The sequence below is a fragment of the Cyprinus carpio genome, chromosome B3, assembly GCF_018340385.1.
Source record: "Cyprinus carpio isolate SPL01 chromosome B3, ASM1834038v1, whole genome shotgun sequence".
In the NCBI taxonomy this organism is placed as follows: Eukaryota; Metazoa; Chordata; class Actinopteri; order Cypriniformes; family Cyprinidae; genus Cyprinus; species Cyprinus carpio.
In genome coordinates this window covers 17356964-17373147 of record NC_056599.1, presented here as the reverse complement: position 1 = coordinate 17373147, position 16184 = coordinate 17356964, and the positions used below count along the sequence as shown (strand labels likewise).

Below are 16184 nucleotides of genomic sequence, written 5' to 3'. Positions count from 1 at the left end.
AGGGCAATGTGCTTAACACCACGGTACCATAAAAATTCTTCAGCAAGCTGTGTTTTACGCTAATGGCTGCAATCAGCTTGTCAGGCTGGATTTGACGTCAGATGTGGGTTTTTTTGTAGTTAAATGGCTCTCTTAAAGTTAAAAGGTCTAACCAAAATTAGCCAGTTCTCATGACGCGCAAGGCGAATTCTGGTGCTGCGAGCACGTGTTAGAGTATGTGTTTGTGAGTATGTGCCTGTACTGTATGTGCGAGTGTCACTGACTATTTGCATGTGTCTGGGGATAGAGTGGGAGACGACCAGTCTGTTTGGCCATACTGCTGGTCGGCAGCCCATACATGCTCTCTGCCATACGCTGTAAGATCCTCTAAGAGCAGACGCTCTTAAAGCACGGCTGCGGCTCACCAGGGGCGCTTGCTGTTGGTGCTCTACTGTTTTTTTAACCCTTTACCTGCTAGGGCTGGACAGTATGACTAAAATCTTCTAACATGATTTGAAATTAGTTATATAATCTATCCATTTAATCAGTATATTATTGATGCACGATATTATCGGAATCGGCCGATGATGGCTTAAAATGTTAACATCGATTTTAATGTTTAGAAGCTATAGCTTGCATAAATAAAAATCACAAACATGGCATGGTAAATTAAATGATTTACTATATACATATTCATTCATTACTGTAGTATGTAAAAAAAAATTCACATGGATTATGAAAACGTAAATACAAGGAGCACTGAAAGATTTTTAGAATTCTTACAGCTCTTTTGCTTTAGACCATCTATTAATGTGAAATCCACAAATAAAATGGTAAGGTTTCAACTGCATCTGTCTGTGAAAAAAAAAAAAAAAAAAAACAGCGGACATTGATTTTATTATATAGTTGTTTTCAGAGCTCTCAGTGTATTTCCATAAAAAACTTTAATAATATTCATTTGCTCTAACAAATAATTTTTTTTTTGCTTAACACTAAACAAAGTAAAAAAAAAATTGTTTCTGCACACGAGAGACATGGTGTTGTTTCAAAACAGAAGGAAACATATTATCGTTATTGGCATTGGCTATTGGCCAAAACGACTTGAAAAATATTGGCATATCGGCAAAAATTTAATATTGTGCATCTTTACTATATATATATATATATATATATATATATATATATATATATATATATATATATATATATATATATATAATTTATCAGACAGACACTTCTATCCAAAGCGACTTACAAATGTGGACAATCATAGCAGTCAAAACTAACAAAAGAGCAACAATATATAAGTGCAAAATGACAAGTCTCGATTAGCCTAACACAGTACACGTAGCAAGGTGTATATATATATATATATATATATATATATATATATATATATATATATAAATATATATACCTTGCTACATGTACTGCGTTAGGCTAATCGAGACTTGTCATATATATATTATACACACACATATACACACACCCACACACACACAAAGAAAAACAAGTAGATAGAATAGAAAAATTAGAAAGCAATTTTTTTATATATAAAAAAAGAGAAGATAGATAAAGTAGAATTAAAACAGAATAGAAAGTGCTAGAGTTAGAGGGTCAACAATAATAAAAAAAAAAAAATTATAATACAAAATTTAAAGATATATATATTTGAGTTGGGCAAGTCATTCCACCAGGAGGGAACAGTTATATATATATATATATATATATATATATATATATATATATATTTATATATATATATATATATATATATATATATATGTGTGTGTATTTATATACTAGTGCTGTCAACCGATTAATTGCATCCAAAATAAAAGTTTTTGTTTACATATGTGTACTAGTGTGTATTTATTTATATTTATTATGTATATAATATGGAAAATTTTATATGAATATAGACATGTAAATACAGACAACATGTCTATATTTATATTAAACTTACATAGACTGTAAATGTGTATATTTTATATACATACTAAGCTTATATTTAATAAAATAATAAGCTTATATTTAAAAAATCAATTTTTTCGGACTGTTCGGTAAGTTAATTAATTAAACTAAATATACTTCATCTGATTTAATTATTTTCTCTTTTTATTTGAAACTTTATGGATGCCATCCAAAAGATGATTAATTATAACAAATAAATGATAAGTCTGGCAACAGTGCCCAAGCAGCTTCACATTATGTAACATGAGTTAAAAACAAAATAATAAAGTAATATTACAAAAGCACAAAGAGCCACGTTCAAAGCCACTGCACATCAGCTGAATTTTATATTAATGCGTCAAGTTGTTATGTTGCTCAGTAGCCGAAAACAATTATGCACAACGCAACGGGAGTTTGACAACACTCCTAAATAACAAGTTCTTCCTCATTCTGATTCGGTTTGGACACATTCCGCTCAGTTTTTTCACAACAATACGTGTTTTTCATTGCATTCACATGTAAATAGAAAAAAAGTGTTTTTTCATTGTATGTATAGCTTTTCTACTTGCCCTGTTTTCTGTCCTTTTTTATCTCTCCACCAATAACCGCTTCCTCCACTGCATCCACTCAATCCACCGCCAATAACTACTCCCAGTGTGCAGTCAGGAACCACAATGCTTCCTATATGTCTCGCCTGCAATTACCATCATAAATATCAATTGAAACATGATGTCTACATGCATTAATGTATCACTTGGCTGAGGAGTGATTGAAGTCCATTCATCAGAGGGTGGTCAGATGTGGAAAGATAGAGAGATAGAGATTTATTTTCTGTGTACTGAGGAGTGACAGAATAGATTGTGAAAGATGGAGTGCTAAGAGACACATGAGAAGAGGTAAAAGGAGCTGAAAAAAGATTTTCTTCATGAGCGAGTGAGACAAGAAGCAACCACAAAATACAAACTTAACCACAAAAACAAATATACCCAATATGAATAAAACATTTTAGTGTGTAAGTCTAGATGCACGGCCTAAATGGATCCTTCAGCATTACCAGCCCTGGACCCAAGTGTCTAAAATAATCCAGCCGCTTTTCCAATTGAAGATAAAATGACAAACTCTCACATAAAGCTCTTTCTCAATGTGATGCAGGCCGTTGCCTCAAAGTAGCCTGACGTCAAACACAATCAAATCACAAGAACTATAAAAGTGCATGAAACCACTATAAATAAAAGCCAGTGGGATTCCATAAGAAAGAATAACATCTCTGAGCCAGAGTCTGAGCTGTTCTTTCTAGTAAAAGCAAGTCGGTGTCAACCACGGCCGATGCCCATTTGCTGATAGAGGTCAAGGCTGCAAACATTCAGAGAAAATTGATTTTGGAGGGGCTTCACAGCTGGAGTGACATGACGTATTCACGGATAGACAGACGTCAGGCGGCACCTCGGCATTGTGGAAAGAGCCTGACGCTTCCTCCAGACATTCTAACTTAAAATATTATTATTCTGTCTCAAATCTTTTTCAACTTTTTAGCTTTGACAGAGTCTCCAAAAACAACACTGTGTGAGTAGCGTGTAGCCTAAGGGTGAATGCGGTTCATGCGGTTTAAGCAAAATTCTCCATGGAATAAATTTCCTCCCGCTCCCACTAATGACTGTTTTTGCCTTTTCTATCAATGAGCATAATTATTATCCTCTCAGGATAACTTAATTAATCCTAAGAAACATAGGTGTAATACCTATGTTGAAGAGAATGTACCCTCACAGGCTTCTGTTTAAATCTTTTATTGCTCTCCACTGTTGGCAGTTCAGTGCCACTCATCTGTCTATCAGTGCCGTTCTGCAAGATCAACCACCATAACCTGAAGATTGATTTTAAAATTCAATGGTGAATAATAAAATAAAATTAGCAAATGAAAACATTGTTCACATTCTTATCCTGTTTCCTCCAATTAAACTTGTTTAATTTTCCCTCATTATACCAGTCAGCATTCATGATATGTTTTTCATACTCTGGTATCATATCATTGTGTCTTATAAATTTTGTGTGACGAATCAATTGTGAAGGTTGCCATAGTAGATAAAATCTCATTAATATACTGCCTGGCACAAAGAGGGAAGATAGGAACTTCAGATTTACAAACCCAGCGATAGAGAGAGAGAGAGAGAGAGAGAGAGAGAGAGAGAGAGAGAGAGAGAGAGAGAGAGATCGATAGATAGATAGATAGATAGATAGATAGATAGATGCAAAGTCCTGATCCTTTGATAGTTTGCACAATCATATTGAGAAGCAATGCTTCCAGGCATGATAAAAAAAAACAACAACAACAGTGATTGAAATCCCAGTGTCCAATGAAAAATCTGATTTTTTTCTTTCCAATGCAAACCGTGCACATAATGCTGTCGTAAACTCCCATAGAAGCACAGTGTCACGGCAGGACTCAAAATGACGTGTTTAGAGCCTCTTGTCCAATGAACAGCAACCTTTTCTCCATTAAGTCAACGTAACGGGTATCTGTCATAGACACCCAGTGAAGCCTGGCTTCAATGGGGTTCTCCGCGCCATCTGTTCATGGAATCCTGTGCACAGATTCATTTAGATTAGAGTACATCACAAAGAGTGCAATGTGATATTCTAAGTATTACTACTAAACAGAATTAATACTTAGAATATCACAATGCGCTCTTCATGATCCACTTAAATTATATTTAGTACAAAAGATGTATAAAAGATATACATATACATACACACACACACATATATATATATACATATACACAATATATATATATATATATATATATATATAGTATATATATATATTATATATATTTATTTATTTATATATATATATATATATTACTCAAATTTCACTGCTAGTTATATATTCTCTATATAATCCAACGGATTGGTTTCTTCTCTAAATTATAAAAAATATATATATATATATATATATATATATATATATATATTTATATATGTATATTAGTGCCATCTAAAAAAAAAACACAAAAAAACGCATCCACAATAAAAGTTTTGTTTACATAATATTTGTGTGTGTACTATTTATATTTATTATGTATATATAAATACATACACATGCATGTATATATTTAAGAAAAATATGTTAAATATATTTATATATAATATAAATTATATGAATAGAAATATATACATGTAAATAGTTTCAAACTATATACTGTATATGTGTGTTTTTATATATACATAATAAATATACACAGTACACACATATATATTATGTAAACAAAAACTTTTATTTTGGATTTGATTAATCGCGATTAATCATTTGACAGCACTAATATATATATTTACATTTAGTCATTTAGCAGGCACTTTATCCAAAGCAACTTTATCCAAAGCAACTTTATCCAAAGCGAATTACAAATGATATATAAAATATATAAATGATATATATAAAAGCATGAATGATATTTATTAACCTTCCTGTGCAGTCTTAAACCAATCATTGCTGATAGAGTCTTATATCTATATCTGTATATCTACACCAATTAGCCACAACATTAAAACCACAATATGCCTAATATCAACCCCCTCGTGCTTCCAACACAGCTCTAATGCATCAAGGCATGGACTTCACAAAACTAAAGCATGTGTCCTGTGGTGTCTGGCACCAAGAAATTAGCAGAACATTCTTTAAGTCCTATAGGTTGTGAGGTGGGGCCTCCATGGATCAGATTTGGTCCAGGACATCCCATAGATGCTCAATCAGATTGAGATCTGGGGAATTTGGAGGCCAAGGCAACACCTTCTTCTGTTTGTTCCTCAAACCATTTCCTGAACAATTGTTGCGGTGTGGCAGGGTGCATTATCCTGCTGAAAAAGCCCACTGCCATCAGGGAACACCATTGCCATGGGGTGGTGTACGTGTTCTGCAACAGTCTTTAGGTGGGTGATACATATCAAAGTAAAATTCACTTGAATGCCAGGACCCAAGGTTTCCTAGCAGAAAATTGCCCAGAGCATAAAACTGCATCTGCCTGCATCCTTCTGCCATCTCTTCCCCTGGTAAATGACGCACACAGCCATCCACCTGATCTAAAAGAAAATGTGATTCATCAGACCAGGCAACCTACTTCTACTGCTCCATGGTACAGTTCTGGCACTTTCAGTATTGGTAGTGGACAGGGGTCACCAATCTGTGGCTATGTAGCTCCATACACAGCAAACCATGATGTTTTCTGACACCTTTCTATCTTGGCCAGCATTACGTTGTTCAGCTATTTGAGCTAAAGTAGCTCTTCTGTGTGATTGGACCAGACAGGCTAGCCTTCGCTCACCACATGCATCATTGACCCATGACCCTGATGCCAGATCACCAGTTGTCTGTCCATGCACCACTTTTGGTATGTATTAACCACTGCATACCAGGAACACACCACAAGAATTGTGGAGATGCTCTGACCCAGTTGTCTAGCAATCACTATTTGGCCCTTGTCAGAGTCATTCCGATTGTTTCACTTCCCATTTTTCCTGCTTCCAACACATGAAATTCAAGAGCTGACTGTTTACTTGCTGTTTAATATATCCCACCCCTTGACAGGTGCCAGTGTATTAATATAATCAATGTGTTCCATCAATATAATCACTTGTCAGTGGTTTTAATGTTGTGGCTGATCAGTGTATATTAATATACTACAAAAACATAGATAGAAAGATAGATAGATAGATAGACAGACAGACAGACAGACAGACAGACAGATAGATAGATAGCAATGGTATGTGACTGTAATGCAAAAGATAGATTGGTGCAGAGAGAGATGAAGAGATGATGGTGGCGCAGAAGACAACTCTACAGTGACACAAAGGTAGCTCTTGATGACTCACTCCCTCCCTATTTTTCTGTATCTCTCTCGTTCTGTCTCTCCAGTCTGGATTAAAATAACAGAGCCCCAGCAGCCCCAGCCTGCAGAGGGGGAGTTATGCTTTCCATCTCAGAGACAGGGTGAGACGCTAAAAATACCCCTCTGTGTGTGGGCTGCACTAGGAGATCAGGGCGGGGGTGCAGCTCTGGAAGCTGGTTCGTACATTACAGATTTGGTGTATGCAGCATGAGACTCCATGTGCCGTCTAAAAGCACAGGATGAATGCTTTTACTGGATCCGAGCCGGTGTCAATGTCTCTGATTGGCTCATTACATGGATCAGTGTGTTAATTGTATTTCCAGTTCAGCTGCGATGTCTCTAATGCTGTTTCTGAAGGGCCTTTGTTAGACAGCCAACTGACCACTGCTCTCTTGATTATGGAATTCCTTCCCCCAGTAACTTCTTTGTCTTGGTCGTTAAACCAGGAAATGATGTTCGATTGGTGCTATTAACAAATCAATATGTCGTCATACAGTGAAATGGAGCATCACAGCCTACCCAAGGGTCTGTTTTCGCTGGCGTAAGATGTAAATAAAGCTTAAGACTTTGCAAATTTCAGATCAGCTATTGTGTCTGAGCATGAAACTGTTTCAGTTGTAAACGGTCCTTTGTGTATCTTCCTCCCAGTCCATTTATATATTCAGCCTGTGATGTGCTGTAAATCCCAGTATACTGAAACCAGTGAGGATGGAAGTGCTCAAGTGCTGCTGAGTGTTGAAAGCAGACAGATGCTAATCACAAGCAACCCTCATTAAAACAAACACTTGTTCGGGGCTTCCCCTGACATTTCAGTACACTAAAGCTTGTTAAAAGATGTGAATGCTGGAAACCAAATTCTTAATAGTTTCCCATTACTCCTCATGGCCCCTAGATGCACAGGGACGATTTCCATATAAAAGGTTAGTGCGCACTAGGGATTGAGAGGAGCGAATGTAGCGGTGGGAGAGAGAGCCTTTGGGGTGCCAGTGGCAGTACTCAGTAGGAATTAGTCAGATTTGAGTATATGAGCAGGGAGCTGGCAGGCTGTTGGTTGCTTGGCTTGGGCAGCACCAACACCACTGAGTAATGTTTCTCAGTGATGGCTACTGTGGCATGGCAGTGGGGTTCACTGGGTGAAGTTTGCTGTTATGCGGTCACAGCTGGGTGACACTGCAGGATGGGATTGAGAAGCGAGCGCAGTGGGGCAGCGAAAAGAATAATTTATTGCAGTCAGCCTGCCAGTCACGAATGCTGCTCACAACAAGGGTTATGTTTTTAAAAACATAAAAACATGAAAAAAACCATGAAATCTTTCATCAATTTTGAAGGATTTCAAGGAATAGTTCACCCACAAATTGTATTTCAAAGATAATCGTTCCAAACTTGTACGGTTTTCTTTATTCCCTGAAACACTGGTTGATCTTTTCCATTTAAATACAATGAATGATGAATAATCTGTAAAGGAAAGAAATTGTCCAACAATTAGTTTATGAATAATTCATGGCTTCTTCTTAGTGAATTACAATTTAAATTTTATCATTCATTTATCCATTTATCCAATCCATTTATCAAACAATGCTACCATATGACTAAAAAGGATAGTTCAACCAAAAATGAAAATTCTGTCATTAATTACTCACCCTTATGTTGTTCCAAACCTGTAAACCTGTAACCTTCTTCATCTTCAAACAAAAAAATGTAAGATATTTTTTGATTAAATACGTGAGCTTTCTGACCCTGCATAGACAGCAATGCAGCTACCACGTTCAAGGCCCAGAAAGGGAGCAAGGACATCATTAAAATGGTCCATGTGACATTAGTGGTTCAGCTTTAATTTTATGAAGCTATGAGAATACTTTTTGTGCGTGATGAAAAATAAAATAAAGACTTCATTCAACAATTTCACGTTCACGAGATGCTGCTGCACAGGAGCTGGCATTCTGACGTAGAAACCGGATGCGCTGCATGCATGTACATGAATGTGTCATGGATACGGTCATAAAACACGCATCAAAGACTGACATGGAAGAGAAGAAATTGTTGAATAAAGTCATTATTTTTGTTTTCTTTGCACACAAAAAGTATTCTTGTAACGTTATAGTTAAACCACAGATGTCACATTGACTATTTTAATTTTGTCATACTACCTTTCTGGGCCTTGAACGTAGTAGTTGTGTTGTTGTCTATGCAGGGTCAGAAAGCTCTCGTATTTCATCAAAAATATCTTAATTTGTCAGTGACAGTGACAATGACGTGACATACAGACATAATTTGTGTTTCGAAGTCTTACTGGTTTGGAACGACATGAGGGTGAGTAAATAATGACAGAATTTTCATTTTTGGGTGAACTATCTTTTTAAAAAGACTATTGAATTCAACATATATGGACCAATAGTATGATAGGTTTTTTTTTTTTTTTTTGTCCTTTTAATGCTTCAAAGTCTCAGTCTTCTCTTTTTGTCTTCTGTGGAATGAAGAAAGTCACCCTGGTTTGTAAAGACATAAATGCTGATGTTAATGCTGACAAAATATTCTGGGGTGTATTAATAGCAAAGAGAGTGTACTGTTCTTGAAGTCAGCAGTGTGCTAATATCACTTGCATAATAAGAACTGAAAGGTATCCCACAAGGATTTTAATGAAAATAGAGATATCAAGCAAAAAGAACAAAAAAGTGCACGAATGCAGTGCAACTCAGAGATATCAGAAACAGACAGGGAGCAAGACGGTAGTAAAACATGTTTTGTGGTAGCCCATCATGTCTGTACAGGACTCCGACATCGCACACCACAGAAGAGTCACTCTTATGTGGAAAGCTGCGGCTTATATGGAATTTGGAAATGCATCCAGCCATAATATAGATAGTAAAAACAATCTTCTCAATGGCTCTCAGAGAAATGACTGTACAGCTGAATCAATGGTATCAAGGCTTTAAAGCCTCTCCCTGAGGGCAGATGCCTGGCTTGTCTGAAATGGTAGTGCTCTCACTGTTGGGACACTTTCAATGGGGTGCTTCTGATCCTGTCTGTCAGATAATCTGCTGTAATCCCTAGCTCTCTTATCTGACTGGAGCATGGTGTCCGGCAAGATGACTTCACGCCAAGAAGCGTAACATGGCCAGCCTGCCTCTTTCAGTCCTGCCTGCGTGTTTGTGTGGGACTGTGACACAGGGCACAGATCACAGGCTCTCAGCTTCTATGCTTACCTGCCCTCTGGGAGCCGGTTACTCACCTGTCTTGAGGGAAGAAGCTGAGCGGCGAACCATCATGTGGGGGAACATCAAGAGCCTTGGAGGTTTCACCAGGACTCTAGCTGCTTGAAGAGAGTGTTCCACAGGCTCCCTTAAATATCTCTGTGAGTCAGAGCGGGGACTGATGAGACACAGTTCGCTGTAATGCACTGCCAAAGGGACATAGCGCCACAATAAAAGCTCTATCACATGGTATCAGCTGCTGATTAAAGAGCCAGTGATCTGACAGCATCATATACAGTCGCCACTGATTTTATGATTGCCCCCCACTCCCCAACTTCTACCCTCTCCTCTGGCCCCCTCCCTGCATGCAGCAATCAACCAGGTGCTAAATGCCTGGGCGAGGAGAAGGGGAGTCAGTCATCGGGGGCGTTGGTGTGCACAAGCAACAAGCATCTGTGCTTGGCAGTGGCAAAAGTGGAGGCAGGAAATAACTGTCACTCTCCATTCAGGCTGCCGTGCTGGGAACAGGTGAGCAGGCGGTGGTGGTTGGGGGTCGGGGGAGGCATTAATCATTAACTGAAAGGGAGAGAATGAAGGTTTGTTTTTTTGTTTTTGTTTTTTTGGCAAGAGGTCTTTTTTTTTTAATTGCTCTTCCCACTTAAAGAATTCACTCTGCTCTATTGATGGACTGCAGCCATGTGCTCAGTGAGCTCGAGAGTCTCCAGGGCCCAGGATTTGTGTTTACTGGTAGTAAGGAATCAATAAGAGGGTCATTGGATGGAGTGAGCCTGCAAATCCTCCATGCTGTCCCTCACATACTGTACACCAAGTTTTAATTAATTCAATCAGCTTTTTGAGTCAAACTTCAAAGTCTTTTAAAACCCAGAGTATTAATGGAACATAATCAAATTCCTTTATTATTGCTCTGTAAGTGAGAACATTCAGAATGAGCTACCGGAACACTTTGTAGTGGCAAATAGGGAGTAAGTGCTACAGTATGTTCTTGAAGCAAACTCTTTAAATGGGTCGATGGTTAACCTATAAATTTGGGATTACATGGTGGTGGCATTAAGATTGTAATCTCGGAGGGAAAATGGGGGTAGTTTTAGTGCATGTGATTATTTGGCAAGTCGTCTTTTAGTCCAAATCCTTGTTACTCAAAGCTCTTTTAGAGCATTACACGCTCTTTTACTCATAGGCCCAGATTTATATTCAATTAATTTCAAAACTGCCATCTCGAAAAGCTCTGAACGTAAGAATCATGCCTCCACGCGCACTCTCCTGGACTGTGTAGAGGATGGTACAACATTTATCAAATTACTTTAATTGTGCTGTCACATTCAGGCAGCCTCTTGGACGTTAGGAAGACATCCTCATTGTGTGAAGCCTTCAGGGGGCACATGTGTGAGCTATTATGAATTTGAATTCTTCCCTCAGGACTTTTACCGGAAAACCGTTTCTTTTATTTTTAGACTTTGGTGTGCATCAGTTTAAGCACCTTTGTATTTGAAAGCAGTAATTGCTTTTCTTGTCTTCTGGAATTATTGTAAGGTTGTAGCTTTTTACAGTCACTCCAAGGTCATTTAGCGAGGCGTAGAAGATACATAAACAACCCAATCAATTTGCTAGGGTCTGTTTTCAGAGGCATAGGGATGTGCTGATGCTAATGTGTTATCTTTTATAGGAAACTCACCCAGCTGGCACAAATCCTTTCCTCTGTGCCCCCTATGATCATCATGTCATTGTCCAGAGTGCTACTCTCCAGGGGTTCTGTTATCGCCGAATGAAAGCAAGAGCTGCCAATGACATATCCTACACTCACAACGTGTGAAAAAGTGTGTTTTGTGTGTGTACAGTATATTACGAGTACATTATCTATGATGAAAGCTTAATGCATTTTTCCACCCTTATTGACTACTGAAGCAAGATAATTGCTGCTTCGTCTTCCACAATTATTTTATGATTGTTAATACATGCCATATGCACACATACATGTGCAACTTGATGCTAGTGGTGTTTATATTAATTACCAAAACAGTGAATATCATATTCCTTCAATTCTTGAAGCTCAGTTTTAGACTTCCTAGAGTTAGTGACGCAGTGTTTGACACATACACACAAACACACAAAAATGCCCTTTGATTGTGAATCTATGAGGGTATAGCGAGTGTGTCTCTTGTGCCTTATAAACAAATGAGAACTCCAGTATCCCAGCATGCATTCTGCTTGCTTTTTATTCTGGGCTGAGTCACAGCCGTAGACACAAATTACAGAGAAGGAGGCAGTGAAAGGCAGAGATCTTTGAGAGGCAGAAGACAGAGACTGGTAAAAAGCCAGAGGAGAGAAGGATGTAGAAAGAGGGTGAGAGATAAAGAGAGGGGCTCGAATCAAAACACAAGAAAGTGGAGAAGAGGGGGAAACTGGTTGACAAGGCTTCTCATTTCTTATTGTTCGCTCCTTTGTGGACAGTCTCTGAGCAGCACAAATGTCACATGACTACAGGAGGCATTAAAGTGAAGCACAGACAGAAAAGCTGGAGCATTCGTGTGCGCCCACACATTCACTCTCTCTCTCGCACACACACACACACACACACACACACACACACACACACACACACACACACACACACACACACACACACACTACCTCTACAGGCATGAATACAGTGCAAGAAAAGCAACACACTCTGAACGAAAGGCGCCGTGTTAATGCTGAAAAAAGAGCTTGTTCTTCATAATAGGAAATGGGTTTACAGAAAGCTGCTATTTGGACTGCGCAGTAAAGCCTGACTGCTGTAGTTATGCAGATAGTGACAGGGAGTGGTACATTGACTCTTTAAGGTCAACTGTGTGTTGTCATGTTAATAATTGGAGTTGCAGTTGTTGCTGGAAAAATAAAATAGTTTTGGAGGAAGCCGTACATGCACCTAGGGCATGTAAATATTTAGATAGGCCATGAGTCACCCCCCTCCCTCTTGCTCTTCTTCTCCTCCTTCATGTTTTTGCTCTCCTCAAGCTTTTTTTAAGTATTTGTTCACTCCATCTTCAGTCGCTCATGTCGCTCAGACTTCACATCGCTGCGAGAGGAATTCTGTGAGCTGCGAGATAAGGAGTGTGAGAGAGGGAAAAACAGGAGGAGTAACTGTAAAAGGGAAGGGTTTAGATGGAAGCAGAAGAAGTGCAACATGGAGAGGGAAGAGGAGGTGTAGGTCAAGAGCCCAAGGCGGTGTTTGTCTCGAGGGGCATGTAGAGAGGACAGGCAGGGCCTGTTTACTGTGGATTCACATCACTCGGGATCTCCAGAGAGAGGGGATGGCAGCTGCTAGAAAGAACCAGCTCAGGCACGTTTCAAATGCTGTAGCACTTGTAGCATGTCTGTGTGATAATGTAAACAACTGACATAAAACACTATTTGAACCTAGGCGTAGTCCAGATCCGGCTCACCAGCTGCCACGCAGAAACAGGAGATTTCCATAGCCACAGGCTAAAAAGTACCTTTAGTTCTGCAGTTAGGGGCAGGAGACGAGCTCAGATGCCTCATGCACTGCGTGTGGGAAGAGGGGCTTTAGTATTTTGTCTGTGAGAAGCGAGGGAGTGAGGGGGAGGAAGAGTGACTGACAGCGCGAGAGGGAGACTGAAGTCTTGGCAGGCGTCTAGTTCTGACGCTTCACTTCTGAAGTGTAGGCTTTGGTTTGAGGTTTCGCTGGTGCTGGTACCCATAATTCCCGGCATGACTCAGAGGAGGCTGGAACCAGAGCTGAGGAATCGGGAATCATGCAAAAGCCCTCTCTTTCTTCTGCTTGGCTTCTCTCGCACCTTGCCCATGACCCCTGGCCCCAATATGAGCTCCATGGGCAGATGGTTTTTTATATGTTTGAGGCTCTGGTAATCCCATGCAAATGGTTCAAGGATGAGCTGTGTACTTTGCACTGTTCCAATATTCTCCCTGTCCTTTATTATATCTGCTTTTGCATTCAGATTTGGTGGCATTATATGCCTTGTTTACTGCAGGCCAATGACCTGCAATAGGTTTCATGCTCACTTTCAGCTCTGCAGTCATTAGGTTCTCCGGATGACTAGTCTTCATTCATTATCACAGAGCCACGATAACTGAACAAATATAGTACGTCTATTATAACCCCAGATGGGGTCAGACACTGTATCCGGTACTTTTCCACTAGTCACATGTTTAATGCTAAGACTGTGTGGATTAGTGCTTCCACAGATGTCTGTGTTTAGTGCAAAGCTTAAAGCAGCAGTTCTCCCAAAATTAAAATTGTCATTATTAGCTCACCCTTTATAAACCTAACGTTTATAGTTATTTTTCTGTGAAATATAAAGGACCAAAAAAGACACCATAAAATAAGTCCACATCACCATATTCCACTTTTTCTAAAGTATTAAGAATAGAAAATGTTCCATGGCAGCTCCTAGTTTTATATTTTGCATGTTTGAACTGACATGTCACATTTGGTTACAACACATGCATTTGGCACAGTTTTTTCCAAAGTGAATAACATTTCATTCAAAGTATATATTTTTATCAGTTAATGCACAATCTGGGAATCAAACGCATAATTTTGGCATTGCTAGTGCCATGCTCTACTATTTGAAAAGAAAAATCCTTTTCTATTTCACACACTAAAAAGGATATGCATATGGGTTTGGTGACATGTGGGTAAGCAGATAATGACAGATTTTTCATTTTTGCGTGAACTATTTCTTTAAGCCACAAAGTGCTCATAGAATATAAATTGTGAAGTGGCGGCTGAGGATTCTTCTCTGATTAGGCTGGTGATTTCCTTTAATGGTTGTTCAGGGTGACACAGTCTTCATCAGCTCTTTATACATTCAGAGAGCGTTTGCTGTCTCTAGAGTAAGAGGCAATCATGATTGTTTGTGTTTCACATCTCTATTTGTGCTGTGTTGGCCAGAGACTGGAAATCTAATGTTGCCACTGGCAAAGCTTTGTTCGAGCTAAATGACAAGACATGCATTTTTACTTTCTCTCCCTGTCATTTTGGTTTCTCTCTCTCTGTACAGCTATGATGGGGAGAATGGGCCCTCTCCTGGCCGCAGCCCTATGGATTCGCAGGCGAGTCCTGGGCTGGTGCTCCATCCCTCCTTCCCTCAGAGTCAAAGAAGGGAATCTTTCCTCTACCGCTCCGACTCTGACTACGACATGTCCCCCAAGACCATGTCACGAAACTCCTCCATCAACAGCGAGGGGTAAGCCGTCTCCCTCAACACGCAGCAAAGTCTCACTGTTTACTGTCTCCACTTTTCATTTCTAAATGGCCTCAGAGGAAGTTCTTTTATCCCAGAATGACCGTGCAGCATTAAGCACATCGACTAAATCCCTCTTTACCCGTCTCAGTATAATACTGTTACACCCTTAGAAGAGCTCACGCTCCCAGCATGCAGCGGTGACCACTGTGACTTCCGCTTGGATTAAGTCCATAAAAAAATTGCATGTTTTGATGTTGGGTTGAATCTGTTTCCTCACACCTGGGGATGATTCTGGCTTCATCTGAATATTGTTAAAAGACCATTTGTGACCTTGGACTACAAAACCAGTCATAAGGGTAAATTTTTCGAAATGTACTTTTATAATAAATAAGGTTTCCATTGATGTATGGTTTGTTAGGATAGGACCATATTTGGCCGAGATACAACTATTGGAAAATCTGGAAGCTGAGGGTGCAAAAAATCAAAATATTAAGAAACTCGCCTTTATAGTTGTCCAGATAAAGTCCTTTGCAACGCATATTACTAATCAAAAAGTTTTGATATGTTTACAGTAGGAAATTTACAAAATATCTACATGGAACATAGTCTTTACTTAATATCCTAATGATTTTTGCCATAAAAGAAAAATCAATCATTTTGACGCATACATAAAATGTATTTTTTTGCTATTGCTACAAATATACCCATGCTACTTAAGACTGGTTTTGTGGTCCAGGGTCACATTTGTAAGCATTTGCCAAAGTGTATAGTATGTTTTTTTCCTCTTTCCACAGTCATGCTGAAGATCTCATAGTCACCCCTTTTGCTCAGGTAAGACACACTGTTGTGTGTTGTGTCTGGCAAACAGTATATAATGAGCTAATTGCTTGTCATGACTTGCTGAGGTGGAGTTGAGTGATATTCTGCTGTTCACCTGCGCTCTCTCT

At 38.9% G+C, this 16184-nt stretch overlaps 1 protein-coding gene across 1 annotated transcript in view; it reads left to right on the top strand.

Annotated features, from left to right (window-relative positions):
* LOC109110287 (cAMP-specific 3',5'-cyclic phosphodiesterase 4C-like) overlaps window positions 1-16184 on the top strand; it is a 59219-nt gene that overhangs the window by 22840 nt on the left and 20195 nt on the right. Inside the window, exons 2-3 of the mRNA XM_042720017.1 lie at window positions 15052-15237; window positions 16032-16068. Of these exons, the coding sequence (XP_042575951.1) occupies window positions 15052-15237; window positions 16032-16068 (223 nt within the window). The remainder of the gene's footprint in view (window positions 1-15051; window positions 15238-16031; window positions 16069-16184) is intronic.